This window comes from Anoplopoma fimbria, chromosome 9, assembly GCF_027596085.1.
Source record: "Anoplopoma fimbria isolate UVic2021 breed Golden Eagle Sablefish chromosome 9, Afim_UVic_2022, whole genome shotgun sequence".
Lineage (NCBI taxonomy): Eukaryota > Metazoa > Chordata > Actinopteri > Perciformes > Anoplopomatidae > Anoplopoma > Anoplopoma fimbria.
The window spans coordinates 26,437,270-26,463,204 of record NC_072457.1 but is presented as its reverse complement, the minus strand read 5'-3'; the positions used below and the strand labels follow the sequence as shown (position 1 = coordinate 26,463,204).

At 41.1% G+C, this 25,935-nt stretch overlaps 2 protein-coding genes across 2 annotated transcripts; both read left to right on the top strand.

The window, feature by feature from the left end:
* The first annotated feature begins 8,939 nt into the window (after positions 1 to 8,939).
* Positions 8,940 to 12,063, top strand: LOC129096346 (tubulin beta-4B chain-like). Its single transcript, XM_054605114.1, has 5 exons — positions 8,940 to 9,186; positions 10,035 to 10,143; positions 10,256 to 10,366; positions 10,575 to 10,819; positions 10,912 to 12,063. Exons 1-5 carry the CDS (start codon positions 9,130 to 9,132, stop codon positions 11,722 to 11,724), a joined length of 1,335 nt encoding a protein of 444 aa, XP_054461089.1. The 5' UTR covers positions 8,940 to 9,129; the 3' UTR covers positions 11,725 to 12,063.
* A 977-nt stretch (positions 12,064 to 13,040) lies between these two features.
* Positions 13,041 to 23,494, top strand: dennd1c (DENN domain containing 1C). The gene is made up of 23 exons (XM_054604214.1): positions 13,041 to 13,227; positions 14,151 to 14,215; positions 14,858 to 14,901; positions 16,154 to 16,203; positions 16,288 to 16,407; positions 16,494 to 16,563; positions 16,667 to 16,747; positions 16,841 to 16,906; positions 17,849 to 17,902; positions 18,025 to 18,135; positions 18,416 to 18,516; positions 18,670 to 18,715; positions 18,841 to 18,942; positions 19,529 to 19,654; positions 19,844 to 19,945; positions 20,148 to 20,238; positions 20,420 to 20,460; positions 20,551 to 20,601; positions 20,688 to 20,735; positions 20,828 to 20,935; positions 21,113 to 21,195; positions 21,317 to 21,530; positions 21,613 to 23,494. Exons 1-23 carry the CDS (start codon positions 13,211 to 13,213, stop codon positions 22,600 to 22,602), a joined length of 2,781 nt encoding a protein of 926 aa, XP_054460189.1. The 5' UTR covers positions 13,041 to 13,210; the 3' UTR covers positions 22,603 to 23,494.
* The last annotated feature ends 2,441 nt before the right edge of the window (positions 23,495 to 25,935 follow it).

Here is a 25,935-nt window from a genome sequence, read left to right as displayed (position 1 = left end):
ACCCCGCTGGCTACAAAATAAAAGTGTCCCCAACTTTTCGGTATGACAAAAAGGGCTTGTTGCAGACGGGCTGGTGGGTTTTAAGAGGTTAGAGAGAAGAGTTTTGTGTGTGTCATTACATGGTGCGAGAAATTTGTAGTTGATGTTATTTAATAGCCTACCGTCATTTTTATACTAATAATATTAAAACTGGTTTCATTAAACAATTTTAGCAAGAGTTGTGTAAGGAATTAAAGATCTGTCCCATATATTCAGTTAAGTGAAGCAAATAAAAGCCCTGGATATTAATTGCATTTTTACGCTATTTGTTTTTTGTGCCTGTATGAGATTGGATTACAAAACCGCAGAGGAAGCATGAATCTCCACTGGATATTGCTCTCTGAGTGAGACCACTGATCCTGGGTCTGTAACTTTATGTGTTTGTCATAACCAGCAAATTCCTTTCACCCTCACCCACTGTGATCCACAAACACATCACCCAACACCTTCACATGTCATCTCTCTTTCTAGTTCTTTCTTTTGAAAACCTCTTGCGGTGTAGGTGATGAAAAAATCCAGGAATGGACTTTGACAACGAGCTCTCATGTTCTCAATCATCTTTCTTCTGTTTGCCATTGGATGAAAACAGCAGAGAATATTTGAAATAAAGGAAAGAAACACACCCTCCTGTTTGTTAATCTCAATAGAAGGAGGATCAATTAAGTCAAATTTATTTTCTTCATTTAAAAAGCCTACCCTCAGCTACGTTCTTCCTCTGATCATATTGGATTTGTATTGTTTCTTAATATTTATTGACTTCTCGATAACAGCTAGAGTCATCCTGATGGGATATGAATGACTGCACAAAACCATTCAACCTCATGGTGGCACTTGAGAAAAAGTCAGTGGCTCACCAAAGGAAGGAGGATAACATCATCTGGGCACCATGAATAACTGTAACAAATTCATTTTGGATTTATCCTCTGAGGACCTTGAATGTCTGTACACAATTTCATAGCAATCCATTCAATAGTTGTAGAGATATTTCGGTAAAGTGGTGGCTCAATGAAGTGGCTCATGGCTAAAATTATGATATAAGTGTTGTTATTTCTGCAAATTGGCCAACCTGCAGCTATTTTGGTTTCCTCCACACTTTTTCTGTTAATAATTTCAGGGTCAACTGCAGAAGAAATAATTGAATCGCTGAAAAATATGATATTATAGTGAATTCATAAGTCTGGAATCAGGCAACAAGCAAACTTACCAGCTAAATATGTTTCAAATGTGAACCTACCCCATCAGAAGCTACTTTTTTCCTTATGGTGGATAAAAACAAAGATCTGGTTTTATTATCTTTGAGTAAATGTCTAACTACCAAACAAGCCCAAACTCACCTCTGTGATATGACAATGAAAATGTGACAAAAATACAATCTGAATGATTTGATATCGGAGAACACAAAATGCAGTGAACATTTCCTGTAATTACGCTTCTTGTGCTCCTTAATGTGTCAACTAAAGCAGCTCAGTTTAAGTTTATTAATTAACATTGTCCTGGAGTATTTTGTTATTTCCTCTGCTTTTTTCTCCGGTGTGATTGACTTAGAGGCAAAACCTTGACATGAAACATGACTTGTTATCAGAGCAGTGTCCCGGGGCCGAGTCCAACTCGTTGTTCTTTCCATTTACCTCATCTTGTCATCTCTCTACTGACGTTTGATGTTGATACCGGCTCCATTATTCAACATGTCCTTTTATGTTTCTGAGCAGCCGCACTGACAAAAAAACACTTTCAAAGTTCATTTTTGGCAACTTCTTATTATTCTTTGGATTTTTGACAACAACCACAGTGTCAAAGCCAAATAGATTTTTCTCCAGCAGTGTATATGATTGTGCCCGCGTAGCAACTGCAGATTCAAGTGACCAGATGTTCGCGAGGCAGCAGTTGGAGCTGATATTAATTGGAGGTGAAACTGCATGGCTCCTTTCTTTGCTGTCTATCCTTCTAATGTGGATTTCTTTCTTCTTCTTTTGAGCCAGTTGTAAATAAGTTCTATTATTATGTGAATCACGAAACACATTCGGTGAATCTGTATGTGAGATGATATATCACACTAACTGCTCTCACTTCGGGGGGTATGTGTTGGAAAAAATATCAAATATAAATAAAATATAATATTAAAAAATGATGATACATTTCGCAGTCTCAACTTTGTTTAAAGGGGCCTGCTGATTTTTCTTCTATACAGGCATTTATTTGTAACATTTTATAACTGTTACCAAATAATGCTAAATCAATTCTTATCCAAAACTCATGACTCATGAGTCACGTATTTCTTAAAGAAAAAGTTAGACATTTCGGGAAAGGAGCGTATTTGCTTTCTTCTCAGCTAATTGTCAGCAAGAAAGAGATAAAGTTTATGTGCTGTTCTTTAGCTTTGTTGGTAGAAGAAGAGAGCCTGACTTTAAAAATAACATAATAATGTTTTGTTAAAATACAAAGATTTCAACAAAACATTATTTTCTTAAACTGATATGAAAGGTATTAAATCAAACCCTTTACTCCATATTTAAATATACACATTATTTGGAAGGCTGTTGGTCTGACTTTGGCATTTCTGTGAGTCACCATGTTTAATTCTGCAGGCTATTGATCACCCACTGAATAATAAATGTGTATAAATAATAGAGTAATTAGTTTGTGTGAATGGCTTTCTGATCCAAACATGTTTGTGTGCATATGTGGTTGACTGTTTTTTCTGCCATCACACATCTTCACGTTGACTGAAGTCGCACGTTCTTCTCAGTGATTAGCCCGGGGATGATTTAAAAGCCTGTAGTCTTGGAGAAAAAGAAAGATAGAAAAAGAAAGAGAAAGAGGGGTTGGGAACACGAGAGAGGTGACATCTGTATATATAAACTGCTCCCTTAAGACATATGTTTCCAGATAGAATTCATTATATCTCGATGTTTTGGGCTTGTTTATTATTCAGATGCCAATTTTGTTGTTTCTATCTTCCTCATGGCGGTAATTATAATAATGGGGCTAATATCAGTGATAATGGCTGAGGGTTATAAATATGCATACAAGTGAGTATAAGAATTCCACTCAGTAGTCTTTCTTTTGTTCTCTTTTCTTTAAGTAACTCTGTAGCAACGGACATGAGAAGCATTTTATCTCAAAGCGCAGAGAAACGCAGCAGATTGCGTGTGTCATTTGTCTGTGAAACGCTGTAAGAGAGAGATTCTTGCCCAAGAGTTGCGGGCAATGTGAGATATCTCAGAGAAGCAGTCAGCGAGGAAGAAAAAGAGTCTAATGATATCAGTAAACAACGTACTATGCTATTAAACCAAGCAAATTACAAAACGACTTGAGCATTCATTCTCTTGGTACTTATTATCCTTGATAATGCCACACATTTAAGAGTGACTTCCCACTGCTCAAATAACTTCCAGAATATAAAACAGGTGGTTAATAGATAAAGAAAACCAATTGAGGTATTAATGGCTGAGTAGTTTGTTTTATTGGCCTGTCAGCTGTGAGACTGATGCTATGAGGGTTTGTACATGTTTCTCTCAGGTGCTCCACTTTCCTCTCATATTCCAACGACACAGGTTTTTTTTTTTATAGGAATCATATGAAGGAATCATAGCAGTGAGACCTCAAAGAAAAAAACAGGAAAGTTTGTGATTGCCGCTCTTCCCAACACAATAAATGTTTTTAATATTTTGCTCATCAAGCACAGTAAGTTAAAGCTTAAATAGTATTTAGTCTTAATAGAATAGATGTTTTAACTGGCAATCATTCATTACTGTCTGTAACTGTTTTTAACTGTCTGTTAAAGCCTCTCAAGCTCTTTGTTGCTATGGTAATGGTGAAAAAGTAAGTGAGTGTGGAAGAAACCCGAACAACGTGATAATGGCTTGACACACCTTATGTGAGTGTGATAATGTTTTTTTTATCACTTTTGTCTTATGATTAACAGTATCAAAGGTCTTGTGCCCCTTGCTCTTCCTCATGCTTGTCAATTATATTAACTGTTATGTTATAAAACTAGTTTTAGGCAAGAAAACCACTTACAGTTAAAAAACATGGTTTGGAATGTAACCTAAGCGTCAGACGTAACGTCATGTGTCTTTGTGGCGTGGCGTCACTTGACATTACATTGTCAGTAAATATAAATCAAATTTTGTTTTTATTTGCAGGACATATAGGCCTTCTTCCTGAGTAAAAGTCCTGTGTTTCTCAGGAGTCGGTATTAGAGACCAAGCTGGTACCACATACACATACGGGACACACCGGTCTTTAGACACTTCCTAGGTGACCCTGAGGCATCATGGGCCACAATGTCATAATACACCTTGAGCTACTAAATGGACAATAACTTTGGTATAATTTAAATTTCTGATGGGTAACAAACCTTTATCATCTCACGGTTTGTATAATCATATGACTGTGTGTGTGTGTGTGTGTGTGTGTGTGTGTGTGTGTGTGTGTGTGTGTGTGTGTGTGTGTGTGTGTGTGTGTGTGTGTGTGTGTGTGTGTGTGTGTGTGTGTGTGTGTGTGTGTTGACCAAGTGAAGAGAGTCAATGAATTAGCAATGAAACAATCATTCTGCATGCTATTCTTTTGTGGTCCAATTCATTGTTCATTTTTTTTTGTTAAAACTTTATTTACTTTTCTCTTCTGTAGGATATTCAATGAAAGGCAAGAGGCCGGTTTGTTCTTATTTTTGTTTTCTTGGCTGACAAACATGAATGCTGATTATGTAAAGAGATCGAGGTTTCCTCCAGTAATTCATGTATCACTTAACTTTAATTCACCTTCAGCAGAAGAAAGATTCAGCGGGTGTGAAGATGCACTCTACATAAACACTGAATCACTTCAAAAACACATAGTTGCACACACTTTTGATAGTTCTGATACTTGGGGATAACACAATCTATTATGCTTCATTACGTAGCCAATCAAGTTGTCCTTCTCAATGCGTTCACCGGTCTTCAGTTTTGTCCTTCTTTGATCCCAGTTTTACTTTTTCCTCAGTGTGTGTGTGTGTGTGTGTGTGTGTGTGTGTGTGTGTGTGTGTGTGTGTGTGTGTGTGTGTGTGTGTGTGTGTGTGTGTTTGAGTGTGTGTGTGTGTGTGTGTGTGTGTGTGTGTGTGTGTGTGTGTGCACCCACTTCAACTTGTGTGTGTGTCCTTTCAAACTGCTTAGCACCCTCCTCAGTGATCTAGGTGTTTCCGACAGGCCGGGCGGTTTTATGACTCTCATTAATGGGAGGGAATGTATCTGCCAACTCTTGCATGAAATGACAAACTGGCGGTCAAGTGTTCACCTCAGTGTAACATATTCAAATAATCATGAAATATATGAGCAGTGAGGAACTGTAACGAAGTGTGTGGGTGTGTGTGTGTCTGTGTGTGCATGCGTGTGTGTGTGTGTGTTACAAGTGCAACATTTAAACAAAGCACACTTGGAGGAAATGGATTGGACAGATGTAGAGCAAGAGATGCACAGATGACGGTCACAGCAGTGAGACTGAGAGAATGAGACGAGTGTGACACTAAAGGGGGGGGGTGACCTGAGGCGTTGTGGGTTTGATGGAGCATTTCGAATACTTAAGAATCAGGATATGCTCCTAAAGAAAGATGATATGCTCTGCACACTTCATATCCTCCCAAGGAAAAGGAGGCAATCTCAGCAGAAGAATGACGTGTGTGTGTGTCTGTGTGTGTGTGTGTGTGGTGTGTGTGTGTGTGTGTGTGTGTGTGTGTGTGTGTGTGTGTGTGTGTGTGTGTGTGTGTGTGTGTGTGTGCGGGTGTGTGTGTTCATCTTTAATTGCTCCGCTGTCCTCCTCAGGCATTCAGAACTCTGTAAAAAAAAAAAGTAATTTGTGCCTGGAATTAACAGGAATATCAATATATACAAAATGGAAAATCAAATTAAAAGGCAAGACTTGGTTAACCAGAGGCTACCGTTTCACCATCAAATTTCATAAGTAAACCAGCCTGAGAGGGTTTATTTTGTAGGTGATCCTAATTATTTATCTCAACTGTATATAATCCACAGGGCAAGTTGAAGGAATGGCACTGAGATGTATATTATATGAGGCAAAAAAGAGCCTCACTTGTCATATTCCCTGAGACATTATTTCATCTGAATATTAAATAGCTATATTGAATGTATTCAAGATTCCAAAAGTAGTGCACTCTGGGTTAGGATTTCCCTTTACTGAGGCATGAAACCATTGTTTGTTTGTAGGAGTGAGGACTGGTGGTACAGATACCAGCGACAGGAAGCAGAGTGTGTGATAGCTAAACAACAGAAGATCTATATCGCCCTCATGTGGACATCAGGTGTTACTACAGCGACCATGGCTGGATCAAGCCTGCTGTTGATCGCCACACCCACAAGCACACAAAGGCCTAATCCTGCTGCTTCATCCTCTCCCTACCCACGTCCACTCTTTTTGCCCATTTGAGTGTCTCATCATCAACCTTATTTCCAGCCACAGAAGCTGTTTTCACATACAGCTCTGATAAACCCACTGTGTGCACAACCTGCCCCAGCACCAGCAGCAGACAGGCAAAGCTAAGCAGCTAGTCGGAGAACATAGAGGAGCTTTTAACAGCTAAAGAGCTGTGCAAACCAAAACAGAACTAAAAGAGAGGCATTATTTGGCTTACATTTGACGGGTGGCCAGAAACACGAATGATAATGTTGATCCATTCTTGCTGGATGTCTTAATAGCCTCTAAACTAGTCTAGTCATCGTGATAATAGGAAAAATATGTGTTGGGTTATGGGTTTGTTCTGCTGCCCCCATGTGGCTAAAAATAAATCACCATCAATAACCCTTTTTATCTATTAGAAGAATGAAAACAGGTGAGGCTAGTGTATCATTAAAACCTTGCAAACAGCTAAATATTGGCTCAGATTGATGTTATTTGTGAGTCTGTTGCAAGCAGCAACCTCAGAAAGGCCTTAAGCTTGCATTCTCTCTACTGGCCATCAGGGGGCGACTCCTCTGGTTGCAAAAAACAGTGTGTCTTATATATACAGTCTATGGTCCGGTGGCTGTGCTTCCATGTATTGCACGGTCTGGTTGCAGTGCTGATTGATTAATGTGTCAGGGATGCAGCTGAAGGTCATGCACGAGAAGAAAATGCAAGTCATGGTCTACAATTATGAAACCAGATACTGTTTATATCCAGATTGTTTCAGGATCCATTCAATATACGTCTGCAGTTCAGTGAGTGATCACTTGTGATCCGATTTCATCACCTTATTCACCTTTTACACTTTTTCTTTGGACACCTGCAAGAAGAGGTTTGGGTATGCTAACACATGCTTCTTCCTTCCTCGCTCCCTTTCAGTCTCTGTAAAAAAAATGACTGTAATGTAATGTAATGTAATGTAAAAAAAAAAACAGCAAGTCTTCATATGGCCCTCATCAGTTTTCTGCGTCTTGTTTTTATATTTTTGCCAGGCAGTTTTTTTAACCACAAAGCATAAACTGGACGATGCCGAATAGCTCTAAAATACAATTAAATGAATTGAAACAACTTGTACAAATCTCAAGTAGGCAACCACACTAATTTGCCTCCTGCTGTAACTGCATGGTGACTACGTTTGATAAAGTCATATAGCCCCATGTATCCAGCAAAATGAGAAATAACGCCAATGACATCGGGAGCATCTGAGTTGAATCATTTTAACAGCGTTCAGGGCATTCCTGCTAAAACGCAAGGCTCGTAGAGCAGAAATATGTGAGGCTGTCAGCTACGTAAGATGTTGTTTCCATCTCATTGAAAACAGTTACGGAAAAAAACAACCCAGGCTGCTAATAAGATCTCTGTCAGGGCCTAATGATGGACAACATTCAATGGAGTTGTACATGCAAGACAAGCCCTGAAGACACCGAGGTCATGTCCTCTATTTTTCTTTGGGAATTTGGCAGTTTTAGCATCTTAGAGAGGTGCACATTGGAACCAGACTGTTGTAGTAGGCCTGGTCTGTGATCAGCTGCAGGGGAGGGATGTGTGGGAGTGGTTCAGGGAAACAGTGCCCTGGGGAGTTTAATCGGCACAGCTGTACCTTGTTGCTCATTACTCTTCATCCTTTTAAGCAGTAGCAGGCTGGAGCTCTGTTGGTTGGGACAGACAGAGAGGCTTTATGAACACTGGACTGCGTGTGCTCCGAGAAGCCGGGCAATGCGATAGAGCGCACGGCAGTCTGTATTTTGCTTTTTTTGTCACTTAAATAAAGAACCTTTTGTTTGCACGTTACCTGCTGAAGCCTGCGTTTGTGTTGAGGAGGACTCACGAGTAGCAGTGAGACGGCTACACAGACATAAACACGTTTGCCTTTTAGATATGGACAGATGTACCAGTACTGATCCTGGATATGTGCAATTCACAGCGTATTGTGAGAGGGTTGGAAACGGGCCCAACAACACATTTTTGCAAGCTGACATTAGGCTCCACTGCAGAGTCTGCATGACATAAGGGAAATCATTTCATACCAACACTATTCCTATCCAGGAGACGACTAAATAAAGCCCACACCCAGACACAAATACGTCAGCATGTAACATGCATTATCATGATGTTTTCCTCCATTGTCTGTCTACATTTTAATTATGATTCCTAGGCTACACTTGGCCATCACACTGGGGGTCCATTTTATTCATTAACCCCTTCAGATGTCAGCACACATTTAAACCCAGAGAATCTAGATTAAAGCAGAAGTTAATCTCGCTGGTTTTTATCCCTCCAGCTTTATCTCACACCCATTTCAATCCAACGAAAACCGGTCTCTCAACAACACAGCAAAAAAAAAGGAGGCAGGCCTTTTTTTTTTTTTTTTTTTTTTTTTTTTTCCGGCCGTGCCCGGTTCCCGTTGCCATGGAGATGACGTCATGCTGCAGCACCGGGACGTACTGCGCAGGCGCGGGGCGGAGGGAAGGGCTAGACAAGAGAGAGAGCGAGCTCTCTACGCAGCCACAGCTCCTCCGCCATTCATCCAGGACGGTCCACCGAAACAAGGAGCACCAGACAACCTCGAAACCTCCGAAGAACCGTCGGCAGCTCGGCTCTCTCTTCCCCCCCACAGTTTCTCCGCAACGCTCCCACACACACCGCATCGACAATATGCGTGAAATCGTGCACCTGCAAGCCGGACAGTGCGGTAACCAGATTGGAGCAAAGGTATGGAAAACACGCAGCACCCCGTCGACGTGTTATCTGCACGTCCATCTGTTAGCTGCTCTCTCTATTATACATATCTACATATTTATATATTTTACAGTGACGTTTAAGGGTGTTTGTGACGTCGTGTCGCATGTAGGCCGTGTTGCTCAAAGGGAGGCATTAAATGGGTCACCGCCGTGGATAGGGAAGCGTGGTCTGCGTACAATAGCATCCTTGGGGATGGGCGGTGGCAGGCCGAGACATCCCCACTGTCCTTCTTTAAATGATGGCTCCCAAACTGCGTGTGTGTGGTCAGATGGAGACAGGGAGAGGGTGTGGTTCAGACACCAGATGCATCTGAACGTCGACAGGCATTCACGTTTGATTGCAGTGATTATATGCTGCAATATGCTGCTTTTGCATCGAGTAATGGATTAAGCCTCTTTCTTAAATGCAGATCAACCCATCCTCTGCAGGTATCTGTGCACCACATATTGATTTGAGGTCGATCATTTGGAATTAATTAAAAAATATTCTTCTAGTCCTGCAACAAACTTAATTGTCTTTATTATTAATGAATGCGTCACTTGTTGTCTAAATTAATCAATTATTCATTTGATCCCTGAAATGGTGAAAAATGGCAATCACGAGGTAATGGTGTCCTTCCACACAGGAAAAATGGCACATCTGAGACTTAAATGATTATTTAATCATCAAATTGGTTGTTAATTTATTTTCATTATCAATCAACTGCTGTGGATCAACAAATGTGAAGGCAATTTCCATTAACCCTTGATGAGGTATTAAAATGTCACTGCCTGTTATGCATGTTTTTCTTAAGTGGTTTCTGTCTAATCCGTCTGTAGTTCTGGGAGGTGATCAGTGATGAGCACGGCATCGACCCGACAGGGAGCTACCATGGAGACAGTGACCTGCAGCTGGACAGAATCAATGTCTACTACAATGAGGCTTCAGGTCAGCACTGTTGCAAGCAATTTGGTCATCTCGTGGTCTGTCTAAATTAAAAAAATATAGTAATGTGTGTGTGTATATATATATTTTTTCCAAACATGCATTTGTGTTCCAGGTGGGAAGTACGTGCCCAGGGCCATCTTAGTGGACCTGGAGCCAGGCACTATGGACTCTGTTCGCTCTGGCCCCTTCGGACAGATCTTCAGACCCGACAACTTTGTCTTTGGTATATGATCAGCCACACACACACGCGCACACACACATTTTTGATGTATGAAAAGTAAAGGTCATTTTAATTATTAGCATATTAGAGTGAGTTTGTTTATTCCATTTTGAAACTATCCCTTAGTTGAATAATTAACTAATGCCTTTTGGCAGGACAAATGAGACTTAATATTCAAAGGGCCGGATTGTAATTAACCCTTCACTTCCAGGCCAGAGTGGAGCCGGTAACAACTGGGCAAAGGGCCACTACACAGAGGGAGCAGAGCTGGTGGACTCAGTGATGGACGTGGTGAGGAAGGAGGCTGAGAGCTGCGACTGCCTGCAGGGTTTCCAGCTTACACACTCTCTGGGCGGTGGCACCGGCTCTGGTATGGGAACTCTGCTCATCAGCAAGATCCGCGAGGAGTACCCCGACCGTATCATGAACACCTTCAGTGTGGTGCCCTCTCCTAAGGTACAGTGATCACCTGGCACTGCTGATGGGTGCTTTTTTTTTAAAATTCCTTTTCTGTCTCATATCCTGACCTTTGCGTTTTCTACCTCCAGGTGTCAGACACTGTGGTAGAACCCTACAACGCCACACTGTCCGTCCACCAGCTAGTAGAGAACACAGACGAGACTTACTGCATCGACAACGAGGCCCTCTATGACATCTGCTTCCGCACCCTGAAACTCACCACACCCACTTACGGAGACCTCAACCACCTGGTGTCCGCCACCATGAGCGGTGTGACAACCTGCCTGCGTTTCCCCGGCCAGCTCAACGCCGACCTCCGCAAACTGGCCGTCAACATGGTGCCCTTCCCCCGCCTGCACTTCTTCATGCCGGGCTTCGCCCCTCTCACCAGCAGAGGCAGCCAGCAGTACAGAGCCCTCTCTGTGCCCGAACTCACACAGCAGATGTTCGATGCCAAGAACATGATGGCCGCCTGCGACCCACGCCACGGCCGCTACCTAACCGTGGCTGCCGTGTTCCGCGGCCGCATGTCCATGAAGGAGGTGGACGAGCAAATGCTGAACGTGCAGAACAAGAACAGCAGCTACTTCGTCGAATGGATCCCAAACAACGTCAAGACGGCCGTGTGCGACATCCCGCCCCGTGGCCTCAAGATGGCCGCCACCTTCATCGGCAACAGCACGGCCATCCAGGAGCTGTTCAAGCGCATCTCCGAGCAGTTCACCGCCATGTTCCGCCGCAAGGCCTTCCTCCATTGGTACACCGGCGAGGGCATGGACGAGATGGAGTTCACAGAGGCGGAGAGCAACATGAACGACTTGGTGTCCGAGTACCAGCAGTACCAGGACGCCACGGCTGAGGAGGGCGAGTTTGAGGAGGAGGGAGAAGAGGAGGTGGCCTGAGGCTAAAGTCAAACATCATTTCTCAACTGCACTCGTCACAACTCCATCCAACCATTCACTCCCGCTCTGCTCTTTCTCTGACTCCTCTAACCCTAATGTTTCTGTTTGCCTCTCCTTTTTCCTCCACCCACAACACTTTATTAACTCGCCGTGCTCCTATAGACGTAGCTAACACAACTGTGCTTGTGGTCTTTTGTCAGTAGCTTTCTGTTTAATGTTCATTTATTACCACCAGTCAAACAGAACCTGGGCCAAGTATTCAATAAAACCGTTCAGCTCACGCAAATTTGATCATGTGTCTAATTTGCCATTGATTGGAATAAATATGATGGAAACCTATCCCTTTGTGTGTTTGATGTTCTTTTGTGTGATTCATTTTAATACATTTAAAAATGAAATGGACACGATAGGAGAAAATTAAGCCTTTAACTGTATTACTTATGCGCATAAGATGTTGCTGACACACCTTTTCCAAAAATAGACTCATTTTGACAGAAATGGCACAAACTGAGTTGCAAAAACCTTCAGATTTTCTCAGATGTCCCAGAATGAAGGCAAACCAAAATGGATACCAACAGATTAGGCAGTGTTGCTTGAACACCACTAGGAGGCAGTATTGGTATCTGAGATTAATACCTCTGTCAGCAGGATGTGGACACCTTGATTCCTCTTATGACTATGGAACTTGAAACACCAAATGCTCCATTATAACACATCAGAAATACTTCCAAATTGGGGACTTGTAGCCTTTCTTTTTTATCAATTGTAAGACACTCTCAGTAAACTTTCCATGGAGACTATATAACATATAAAGCATATTTTACTACTTTAATAAAGCGATAAATCAAGCCTCAGCATCACCTCAGTGTTCTTGATGCAATACATTAAGTATCTGCTGCTGTGGCCAGCATGTGTTGATTGTTAATGGCCGTTCCTCTGTCTATAATGCTTGAATAGGCAATAGTAGTTCTCATGGTTATGTGCCTAGATGAATGAAACATCTGATTAAATGTGGAGGAACAGAGGGCTCACTGAGCAAAAAAAAAAGCTATTTCCTTATCTTAATTATTCCTGGAACTGCTGGGATACATAATATTTGTGTATTTGTAACTAAAGGCTTCATTTGAACCTTCAAGCTGCTTATTTAAAAAAAGCAGATGAGAAGTCATGAAAGCAAAGAGATGGAAAAATTATGGAAATCTAAGAGAAGTGAGTATGAATCCTTGGAGAGGCGGTCTTATATCAGACGTCATACACACACACACACACACACAAACATACTGACACAACGCACATACTGTCATAGATCAGGAAGTGTTCTGTCACTCCGATTGCGCTGATTTTGCAGACTGCTGCTGCCGCTGCTGTCTGCCTCCGTTTTACACCGTGGCTGCATCAGATCTGAGGTATGACCATCATCTGATACACCTGCTGAAGACCTCTGCCCTCCTGGACAAACACATGGACACAGACACATCCAGACAGCATGGGCTCCAGACTGAAGTGAGTTAATCTTGTCATTTATGCTCGACTCCCATCATCACTCTGCCCGTCAGTCTGTTCTTGTGGTTTTTATTACTTCCTCTCACAACTGCACAGGAAGTTTCCTGCAGCAACTCTGTTGCCCTTTGTGAGTTGCCATACACTTAATGGTAGGCCTGAAAATGCTCATCTTTGTTGCGTATGACTAATAACACTTAACCAGTGGTTAGAAACCAGTGTAAGAAATATAATATATTTTACTTAAGTAAGAGTAGCAAAGCTCAAGTGTGGAAATACACTTTTATACGTAAAGATTCTGCATTTAAAATGTTATTATTAGCATCAATATATACTTAAAGTACCAAAAGTAAAAGTAATCATTGTGCAGAATGGCCCATTTCAATAATAAACATATAATCTCAAATGATATAATAATTATTTAGGCATTTAGTTTAATGTTGCAGCTGGTAAAGATGTACCTGATTTGAACTAGGTGGGTAGTTTTATCTATAATAATATCATAATTTATTAGTTGATTGATATTTTGTAGTAGTAATCTCAATCTGAAGAGAAACTAAATTGCGTGGCATAAAAAGTGCAACATTTACCTCTGTGAGGTAGTGGAGTAGAAGTAGCATAAAGAAATGATAGTTACATTTCATCACTGCATGCAAGTCTCTCTCTCTGTAGATATACATGCCTCTAACAGATTGACCACTGTCTACCTTTGTCTTTAACAGCACACCTGTTGTTTCATAACGTCTTAAAGGAGCGAAATCTCCTAGGTTTTGTGAAATGATGATTTGAGTAATATGATAAATGTTGGGCAGATTCGCTGGAAGGTCTCAGCATTAATGTGGGCTTGTTTTGGTCGGTTTTGGTTGGTATCACACTGTGGAGGTAGAATCTCACATGAGTGCTGTGCTCTGTCTCTTTCCTGTCAGACAAAACCCTGAGCGAACCTTCTACTGGTTCTTTGAAGCAGCTTGCCCCGTAGCCAGAGACAAAGGTGAGTGGGTAAATAGTAGTATTACCGATTGCTGTGATTCCCAGCTTGTGTTTCAGCCACTATGGAGCATTAATATAGAAACTTGTGTTTTGTGTTATGGAACTGTTTATATGTTTATATGTGCAGAGTCAGCAACAGAGAAGTTAATAAAAATTGTTCCTCAAATTCTTCCCGTGGCTTTAATAACCTCCTTCTTGTCATTTTCCTACATCACACACTGCACCAATCTGGGGGTCAACTAACATCTGAAATTAACTTCAAAATTACAAAGCAACACAAATTAATTTGAGTTATGAAATAATAAGATGACAAGACTTTCTGTATATGAAGGTGTTTCTGCTGAGCTTAGGGTTGCTCACACTTCCTGTCATGTGATCAGACAACCCACACAGCGTGTCTTGTCACACTTGAACTAGATCAGAGCTTGTTGTGGTTATCTGACGGACAGCTGGAAGTGAGCTGAGGGGATTAACAGTACTAAATACTTTTTTTAGTTCGAGAAATGTATTTAATTTGCCCATTTTAATGATTTGTCTTCTTTCTTTTTCACTCATTGTAGCCTTGTAAAGCCCAGTTTGTAATCAAAGTTTGTTTTGAGTATTGGCCATGATGTTCATTCATTCATACTTTTCATTGTTATAGATCCCGGTGTACTGTTTCAGTTTCCAGAGGACTTCAGTGATGAGGTAGCCACTCGTGTCTCCTGCTCCTGAAAAGCTTTAATATTTGTGGATGAGTTGTCACGATAAAGTGATTGTGTGAAATGGCTTTTTTTTAGATGCTTTTAGCCAAGCTAGCGGTTTGGTTAATGTTAATGAAATGTACGCGGGTCTATGGGTTGGCAGTTCTCCACTGAAATATCACAGCAACTATTAAGATAAGTTCAGATAAGATGGAACATTATTTAACTAGAGGGTAATTGTTTTGCAGCAGTTGCGATAGTTGGAAAGAGTAAAAATATCAAGAGTTCAAATATAAAATTATCAAATAAGGTTAATACAGGTGCAAGTATTTAAATATCAACACAGATATCAAAAATTCACAAAATCCAATATAGATTATAATGATAATATAAGATTAATAAAGCTCATGAGCATCGATGTGTATGAGCATCGATGTGTATGAGAAGTGGCAGATATGTATATGCAATATTTAATATATAAGTTTAATAATTATTTCCATGATATTAAACGTATTCTCCCACATTTGCAGCTTTGAGTGAATATGAATGGATGAATTGCCATGAAATTTGTCACAGACGCATCCCATTCATGGTAAATTGTAATAACTGTGTTTCACTGCTGATGTTTCATATAGTGGCAACATATGGAAACGTTTTGATTTGTACAATACGTTGGTTTATGACCAAATCATTGATGTGCAAAGAGAACTGAAAAAGGCAGTTTATTCTTAAAAGTTGCTCAGTTGCGCAAAAAGCCAAGATGGCTCAAACACAAAATCTGATTTTCCACATCTATACGCCAAGGCCCCAGGTAGGGAAATAACTCCTGATTCAGCTATTAAGGAATTTGCAACTTTTAGCACCTTGTTAGTTAAATAAAAGCTATTAAAGTGTTCATACTGGGAAGTTAAAGACGTCTATGGGGAGTGTCTTGACTTTTTGGGCCCAACTGTACCACGTGACAGACCCGTAAATTGTATTTTCCATGTCCAAATCCCAGCGTTTCACCTGGGGGCTTGGACCTGGACCAAATACCTGCAAAACAACTGACCTTCCCATCAACCTCAGATGTATATTGTGGTTATTGCTATTTGATATGATTATACCTGCCTTACATTGACATTGTCATTGTGAATATGTTAACAGTTCTGTGCCTAAGCAGAGGCTCACATAGCCACTGGCGTTCTGTAGTCTTTTTGACTTGTTATTGGATTTTTCACATTTCATATAACACAAATCATTTTATCTCACTCCAGGAGTCTTGTCAAATATTACCCAGGTTCTGCTTCCCGTATGACATACAAAGGTGAGTATAAACTCTATGCTCCAGTTGACTTTTCCTGTCTGTATTTTTACATATGTCCAACTCTAACCTCATTGGTCTGCACAGAGCGAGGGAGGGAGTGGCCGTGCAGCACTTTACTTTTGTTTTGACCGACCTTGAAGGATGCCAGCGGTTTGGCTTTTGCCGTCTCACCAACAACACAAATACCTGTCTTTGCATTCTCAGGTACATTTGTGTGATATTCTAATGCTAAGTCGACCCATGCTTTTATAATCGCGATGAAAACAAGTTTTTAATCAATTTCATTGCAGTTATCTTCCATGGTTTGAAGTGTTTTACAAACTTCTCAACAACCTGGCTGATTACCTAACTAAAGGACAGGTGAGGTTCCAGTGTGTTCAGTCTATGTCTTCTCCTCTATCTCTAATCCACACGCACTCTAGTATGAGTATCATTAACCTAACGACCATCATGTCTTCAACAGACCAATGAGATGAAAGCGCTGCTGGCGGCCCTCTACAAGCAGCCTTTACCACTGGCAGCTGGATCCGTCACTCTGCAGATGGTAAATCTCTAATTATCCAGTGAGAAGCAGCAGTCACACTTCACTTTACGGCTGTTTTCTGTCAGTGGTTAGCCTGTTGTGTTTTTTTCTGAGGGAGAGCAGCTATCGGTCAGCACAGAGGTGTTCCATCCTGTTGGACACCCAAAGGGACAAGAGGGGGTGAGTCCCAGAGGGGTTCATGTGGTCTGGAATAACTGCTGAGCAGATACGGACTAACTCCTGCTGGATAACTTTAGCTGTCTGTGCTTAATGGCTAAACCTGATGTGTGCAGACTAAAACTGTGCCACTCACCCCTCTAATTAAATGTTTAAATGTTAAATGTCAAATTTAACACGATTTGCACTAACGTCTGCTGAATGTATGTATCCTTAACAAATAACCCATGATTCTACTGACCCCACAAACAATGTTTTGTCTCAGGAGAAATCAAAGCAAAGCAAAGCTGGTTGTATCTTGTTGAATTTTACGTGTCAAGGGTTTCATTCCAAAGTCACAAATCGTCCGCTTGAAAAAAAAGCATTTATTCAAGTTTTTCACACCCCCAGCACCAGTTCTATGTTGTGAGAAAAGTTAATATTGATTAAAGTTGTTATCGATATAGTTTCAGTGCTGGTTGATTTGGAAACACCTAGTCCGGTTAAATACTGTGAATTCTTTGTATTTTTATTATCAGTAAGTTGCTAAAGCTCTAATACAGTGTAAAAAAGAGTGAAGGTTTTTAAATCTGGTGCGGGAATGGCGGATTCCACCACTAACACTGAAAACTTCTATAGAGAGAGTTCATTTCTGAGCTAATTCCCCCATTGCATAACAAAGACCCACCATAAATGCTATCAAACATGTGGTTAGATTTCATTTAAATCTTAAGGATTGTAACGTTAAGGTTGTGTTACAGTAAGACATTAGGTTACACAATAGTTGGCATCTAACAAAAGCATTATTTAATGCATTCATCATTTTGGCATGAAACCTTAAGTCTGGTCCTGTAACCTGTAATGCACACATGTCAGTATGATTTTGAAGTCAACTGAAAGCAAAAACACGTCCAGGAAATTCCCCCGGTGTTCTTATTAATGTCTTGTCTCATTCGTTTTCACCAGGTTCCATACTTCATTGCTCCAGACCCCAGAAGTCTCCCTTCCATACCTGAAAATGTGAGTATGGAGGACTTAACTAAACCCAGGGTTTATATCCTACACAGCAGGTGGAGTTTTGTCCACTTTGCCCATTAAAAAGGGTGTTTTATGTCATGTGCGTGTGTCTGTGGGTTCACCAGAGGAACCTGACAGAGCTGATTGTGGCAGTAGATGTGGGGAACCTGCTCCAGCTCTATGCCAGCATGCTGTTTGAGAGACGCATCCTCATCTTTGCCAGCAAACTCAGCACTGTAAGACACACATTTGTATTTGTGTTCTTCTATTTTTTTAGGACTTTATCTACGGCTGTTAAATAAGATGCATGTTCATTCTCTGGAAAATCACCTTAACCTGAAACCATATTCTGCCGAATGCAACTACTTGGAAACCAATTCAGCTAGAATTATCTCCATTGTTCTACCTTGTAGTCGCAAACTGGTCTTCATGTGGCCCATGGCCGACCACACAGAAAGACTTGAGTGTCCTGTGAGTTGTTGTCTGAAACAGTTGTCCACTTTGTGTTGTGTGTAGCTCACTTCTTGCGTGCATGCACTAAGTGCTGTGTTATACCCCATGTACTGGCAACACATCTTCATCCCCGTCCTACCACCCCACCTACTGGACTACTGCTGGTAAGAAGTCTGTTTGTCTGTATTTACCTGTCTATCTGTCTGTATTTAGATACAGCCAGCTCTATCTAGCTGTATCTGTCTCTCTGTGTTGTCCGTCTGTTTGTATTTATCTGTCTCTCTTCAACTGATTCACCCTTTTTTATTTGATTACAGTGCACCTATGCCTTACTTCATAGGGGTCCACACCAGTCTATCTGAGGTAAACTACTGATTAAAACAGTCTATAGTTACTCGAATACTATCAAAGTTGTTAACCTACCAGGTTTGTCCCCACAAACTTGACGAACCAACACATCACAGTGTGTCTCTGTGTCTGTCTGACAGAAGGTGAGGAGTCGTGGGTTGGAGGAAGTTGTAATTCTCAATGTGGACACAAACACTCTGGAAACCCCCTTTGACGACCTGAAAAGGATACCTTCAGATGTGGTAAAGAATCGCCTACTGTAATAAAAAATAAATACTAATGTAATTTTCTCCCGTTAATGTTTACAGAAACGTGAAGATTAGATAAATTAGACTCATAACAGACTTAAAAGCAACAACTTTAACAGATAAGGAAACAAAGTAGTCATCCGGTGCTGACTTAATGTGTGAATAAGTTCAGTACATACACTACACGTTGTAGCAGCAATCATCAATGATGATCAGCATTTAAAGAAAGAGCAACCTGATTTAGATCCTGGCACTCTGATGGAGACACACATTTCTTTTTTGAGTTTCTTGAATGGTGCCTGTAAAAGTCCCTGCATTGGAAACGTCCTAAAAGCTGCAGTTTCAGTGATATGAAGACGGTCAGGGGCTTTGGCTAGATTTCAGCCCCCTCTCCTCCTCTTCACATGTTTCCTGTCGCTTTATATATGATCAATGATCTAACAAACCCCCTGTAGAACATTTTGCACTTCTACTTCATGTTGTCTGACTTGAATTGTGTTGTCTTCATCATTGTTTGCTGAGCTGCAGCAGCAGTTGCTCTTTATTAATATCACATATATAAATGTACACGTGTGTCCAGATGTCCGGGCTGAAGGCGTGTTTGAAGCGTCAGGCCGTGTCTCCTGGCTGTGGTGTCTCAAGGGCCTTCCTGAAAGCTCAGGCTCTTCTGTTTGGAGGCTACAGGGACGCGCTGCAGGCTCACAAGGTCAATCACCCAAAAGGCTTATTATTACGTCTCATAATAAAAATGAAACCAGAAGAGTAAATGATTAATAGTTTATTAAATGTATTGTTTCACTTTTCCATGGATGTGTTCCCTACATTTCTATTTTGGTCCTTTCCATGGACACTTCTTCATGCCTAGGTGTATTTTTGTGCCTATCTCTCTTTGCAGGAGGGTGAGATGTGGTTCAGTGAGGAGCTGTTTCTAGATCACAAGTCTGCCAGTATGAGGCAGTTCCTGCAGAGTGCCATTCATTTACAGTCCTTCAAACAGGTAATGCTGTTCTTGATGTTATTTACTGCCCTCTGCTTTTGTTAATTAATGTCTCTGACATCCATTCATGCAGATGCATAGAATTGTATATTGGTTTATGAAATTACTAATAAATCAGGTGTGAAGTCCTCCTCATGTTAAATATCATATATTTTGATCAAATAATATCTAAGAATTGATCCAACATTTGTTTTGTTTTTAGTTCATTGATGGCCGCCTGGATATTTTGAATAAAGAGATGGAACCAGATGATCTCTTTGAGGAGGAGATCTTAAAGTGTGAAGCAGCTGCAGGTGCGTGTGTGTGTGTGTGTGTGTGTGTGTGTGTGTGTGTGTGTGTGTGTGTGTGTGTGTGTGTGTGTGTGTGTGTGTGTGTGTGTGTGTGTGTGTGTGTGTGTGTGTGTGTGTGTGTGCGATATCCCATTTCTCACTTACCACATGTCCTCTACCCATTGTGTTTCTGTCGTTTTTTTAGGAAGAAGCAAATCCTATCAACAGTTAGTTGGTAATATAAAGGTAAGTTATTTTAATCTTTAATGAAACAGTTTAAAGTTGGTTCATGTTTTGTTGAAAAGTGCAGCACAGATGCCGTTTTACTTTTGACAGAAAGGGGGAGGAGCGCTGATCCTCAACATGAAGTCCAAAGCAAACATCAGGGTGAGTACAAGCCAAGAAGTTTTTGCTGGGAAATGGGTTCGCATTACCAAAACAACTCTAGTCATATTGATTTGAATCCTTCCTAGGCCAAAGGTCTCACCAAGTCTGGTTTCAAAAACCTGCTGATGCACAAGGTGGGTCAGCGTCTATGAGAGTTCAATTAAATCAAGTCTTTTCTGGTTTGACTATAATCATCTGACCGTGTGTGTGTGTGTGTGTGACGCAGGCCCACAATGAAGAACCCACCCTTCATAGAGGAGGATCTGTGACACACCGCCGTGCCCAATCTGACTGCTTGCAGAACCGTCTGCCAATCACACAACACTTTGGGAGGGTGAGATCTGTCGCCAACCAACCCCATATCTATATGTATTAATATTCTATAACACTGGAACAGATTCCATCCACACATATCCTCATCATCACTAATCTTCTTATTTTACTGTCCTGCTTCTTTTATTGCTCCTTTTCTATCCCTTTTTCTTTGTTATGCTACGATGCCTCATATCAGTCTCGTCCCCGTCGACCTGTTCACAAACTGGGGGCTCCCAGAGACGAGGAAGACATGCAGGACACTGGAGACACATGGGCTGGGTGAGAATTAGAGACAAGCTGAGCGATGGAGAAATGTGGAATACCAACATAAGATATAAGAATAGGCAGCAGGTATCTTCTTGTCTGTGTCATTACTGTTTGTAATCCCTGTGTTTTTCAGAGCTGTGTCTGGGCCTGTGTTCGATCCTGACTCTGAGCTCCAGAAGGATGAAGACGAGGGAGAAGATCCACTGCTGTGTGACTCGGAGGAGATGGATCTGCTGGGGGAAATATTCGACACGCTTAGCTCCCGGAGCTCCCACGAACGTGGCCTGCTGTACGGGACACGCAGCCTGGATCTGTTTGGACCGGACAGCCATGACTATATCAGGAAGGTAAGGAGATGAAGAGCTCTCACACACACATTTACACACATGAATGTAATTTCTGGTCTTACATGTCTTTTATGTTTTCCAGGGCGGTTTTCCAGCCAACCCCAGCCAGGAGAGCCTGTCTCTGTCCATCAGCGGCAGTGGCAGCCTCCACAGCTGGAATCTGGAAACCACAGAGGAGCTGTCGGACCTGACGGAAGACTCTGATTGGCTGTGCCTGGACACCAGCGTACCAGAGAAGGAGGGGACAGACAGTGTGCTGGCAGTGGGTGAACTGGGGGAGCAAGAAATCAGAGAGAGGGAGGGCAGAGAGGAACAGGAAGAAGTGAAGGTAGCAATAAACGGGAACCAAGAGGAAGAAATAGACGACAGAAATAACTTTGAGGAAGTGAGGTTAGAGGAAGAGATGACGAAGGAGGGTCAAGAAAAGAGAGTGAGTTTAGGGGAGGACCCTGTAAAAGAAATGGCTGAGAAGCGAGAGGATGAATGGTTGAAAGAAAATAAGGAGGAGGAGCAAAAGCTGAATGAGGAGGTAGCTGAGGGGGAAGAGATAGAAAGAGAAACAAGTGAAATGCAGAAAAATGAAGCAAGAGAAGAAGAGGTGAAAGATAAGCTGGAGGAGGAAGGTAAAGAGGTGATTTTAAACAAACTCATAAAACTAAATCCCCATCATCCCAACGCTGAGGAGGACAATCTGAAACCAACAGCTTCTCCTGAGCCTCAACGTCTCATTGTTGACCCTAAACCTCCGGCAGCTGAGGAAAAAACGAGTGAAGGAGCAGTAAAGAAAGAGGAGGAGGAGATGAGACAGACCCCCCCTCCTCCTAAAGTGCTACCTGCTGCAGCACGCTTCCAGTCTCAGGCGCATAGCCGGGGCTTTCAGGTGAAGTCCAGGACCAAGGAGCTGGCTGAACTTGGGAGACCTATGAATGCGCTTCTGAGCAGGGAGAACGCACAAACGCACCCGCCATGTGACTCAAATATATCAGAGGAGACACAACGCTCAGAGGGGCATGAGGATGAAGACCGGCCTCTGATCAAAGTGTCGGAGCTGAAGAAGCGATTTGAGGCTTAGAAGATGGTGACATTTTGGTTTTTCTTACTTTCAACAAATCCCATGAAAACAACAAAAATGAGCAATATCTAAGTCTTTACAGTTATTTTCTAAAACATTAAGCAAATGTTACACAAACTGGAGTAAGAGGTGCATTTGTTTGAGATTTTTATCAGCTAAATATTTGGTGGACTGGTGAGTATTTACAGCAGCGGGACGGTGTAGGAAAATAAACCACAGTGAGTGTGTTCATTGTAATGAAAAAGCATGTAACACAGTGTGGCTCACTGATGTGTTTTCATGGAATTTGACATAAAGAAAAACATACTGCACCTTTCCAAGATTTAGAAAGTAGTCAAACAGATTGTTTATTATTCTGAATATTGTATACTTGATGAAATAACTGTTGAATTGCACTTAAAATTAAGGCAATTAGGCAGCATGGTTAAAATAAATGTAGTTCTCCAAAAGTGAGGACAATTCATGTTTTGCATATCAGCTACTGTTTGATGGCCCATTTGTTACTGATATGTAAATATGTATCTGCTAGTGTTTGTGTGTGAGAGAGATCAGCTTAAACTGACAAATGAGGATAATTATTGAATTGTTGGTAAGTCGTCACTCAGAATCTGAATAACTTAAAAACCTAATAAACTAAACATTTTGAACATCTAACATCCCTTCAATGGCTTCAATAATCCAAGACAAGGGAGAGAGAGAAGTGTGCACATTCCTGATTTATTAACAGAACACCTTGTGTACAATACATACTGATTTATTTATTATTTTTAAGAAATTCAACTTCTCAAAGCTTGACATAAAAGTGCATCACAGTTATTATCAGTGGTTTAATCAATATCCTTCATTACTGGAAAAAGAGTAAAACTACTTGTTTTATATATATATATATATATAAATACACAGAACACACAGTAAAATAAAAAAATACTAACCTCTGTACAAATACAAAATATACTTAAGCTCATGTAAAGGGAGTGAGTTATTTTTACCACAGAAACTCAAATGACACACGTTTCCTCTTTTCTTGCAGTGAAATGGGTGATAGAGTTGACAGATCAGTGTATGTGTTGGCAGCAATAATGAAAAAGGTGCAGCACAAACAGTGTTGAGTGTGTCTGAAGATTCTCCGGTTGCAAAAGACAATCGCGAATCATCTCCGAGGAGAGCAATGTCAGAAAACAGGAGGTATCCATCCGCAGGTTGACACAGCAACGGGTGGGTGAGTCCACGTCTGTACGTTTTTCAGATGAGGCGTTCTTCTTTGGGCAACGGGAGAGGCAGGCCAGGTTTTTCGGATCCCGCCGATCCCACCTGTTTCTTCTCCTCCGCACTGGGCCTGTATGTTCCCTCCATCCTTCTTTTCTTCCTGATGACACACAGCAGCAGCAGCAGAGACAAGCTGAGCAGGGACAGCACGGTGGACACCAACACTGACACTGTAGGTGGGATTAACACCTGCGTCGCCATGGTGACAGGCAGCTGGGGAAGGGAGTCGCAGATAGGTCAGGCAGAGGCGTCAGTAAATGTGTAACTCCAGATAAAACTATGGATTCAATTAAAGTACGTGACATCCAAATCAGGGGTGAACTGTGTGATTTGTTACTAAATATTTGGAGAAAGAGTAGATAGATTGTTCAATTGGTGCACTTCAAATCAACAGCACCCTACTGCAGTCTTTGAGTCAATGCATAGCAGTTCAACTGAATATGTAAAAATGTGTAATTTGTCTACAGGCAAGTATGAATATATTCTTTAAACTGAGCTTTTTGTTCATTTATTTTTGTATTTTCCCTATTATAAGTACCAAAATGCAAAACTTCTTTCCAGGAAACATCCTAGGAAATACCATACCCATAAAATAAGTAAGTTAGTCTCTCCCTAATAGCAGACACATGCAAAGGGATGAGATGATGCAATGTTGTTTAGTCTCAACTCACCTCCCTGAGGAATAGAGAGTATTGATCAAGTCTGTGAGCCCTTTGTTCTTACATCTGGACCACCACAGCACCAGTTAGACCGAAACAACAGCTGGGCATCTGAAAAAAAACTAAAAACAGGCAAATCAACGGTCGGTAAAACAGACCTCATCACTGTGCAAGATTTAGGTCCAAGAGGAAAAATGAAGAGCATGTAGGTTGGTGAGCATGAACTAAGAGAGGTCTATGTCCAAACAAATTGTGAGGAAAAAAAAGCAGCAACCGTTAACATGCATGTGTATAAAAAAAAAAGGGGGGGGGGGGGAATCATCAGCTCAGGTATGCAGAGTGTCTTTGTGTCGGATGCAGACAGTTAATGAGTGACTAAAATCGCCACAACTGATTGACCTGAGTGACTTGAAAGCAACTTAACTATCAAGGAAATATGCTTCTCCCATCCGTTGAGAGCTTTGAAAACCAGGAGAGAGAGATCTTATCAACTCTAAACACAGACTGGAGGACAGCTAAAATATTTAGGAGCCGCTTTTATGTGTCTGCCACGACTAAGTCAAGACAAGATGTTAGACTGACTATGTTGAAGGCTAGCTGCTCTACAGCTCTTCACATTATTTGTGTTGCCCAATGAATAATGTAAAACATTAGAAACATCCTTTAACATCCAATAAACTCCTGAAAGAATGACCTTGAAATTTAGCACAAAGGTCTATTATCACTCCTAACACACACAACAAGGTTTGTGTTAACTTTGTTTCACACAGGAGGGCTGTTGTGTTGGATTGTATTCAATTCTTCAGGGGCGATGGACTGAAAGTTAGGGCCTGAGGGCAGAGGAGGTAGAAAAAGAAGAAATGTAGATTTATAAAATATTGTGTGAGCATATAACATTACAGCTTAAACCATTAGTGGATTCATTCAAACCATTAGTGGATTCATTCATCAACAGGACATAATTATATATATATATATATATATATATATATATATATATATATATATATATATTATTCATTCATCATTTGGGTCACTTTTTGAACAAAATGACAAAAAACGCCATTGTTCCAGCATCTCAAATGTGGGGACTTGCTTTTTTGCTTCCATTTTAATTTAAGTAAATTCAACATATTTAGGTTTTAGACCTTTCAAGATGTGAATTTGTCATCTTGGGCTCGGGGAAGCTGTGGTTGGCATTTTATAGGACAAACATTTCATTAAGTTAATTAATTAATAGATAAGGCCAAATAAATGTTGGTTGGCCAAAATGCTGAACAGTCAAATGTACAAAACAAATCAAATAAATTCCACCTTTACAGTGCCAGCATAGCTATCCTTCACATATCAACATTTGATACTGGGATGAGTGTAAACGAGTCTATAAATGAACATGTCATATGTTGAA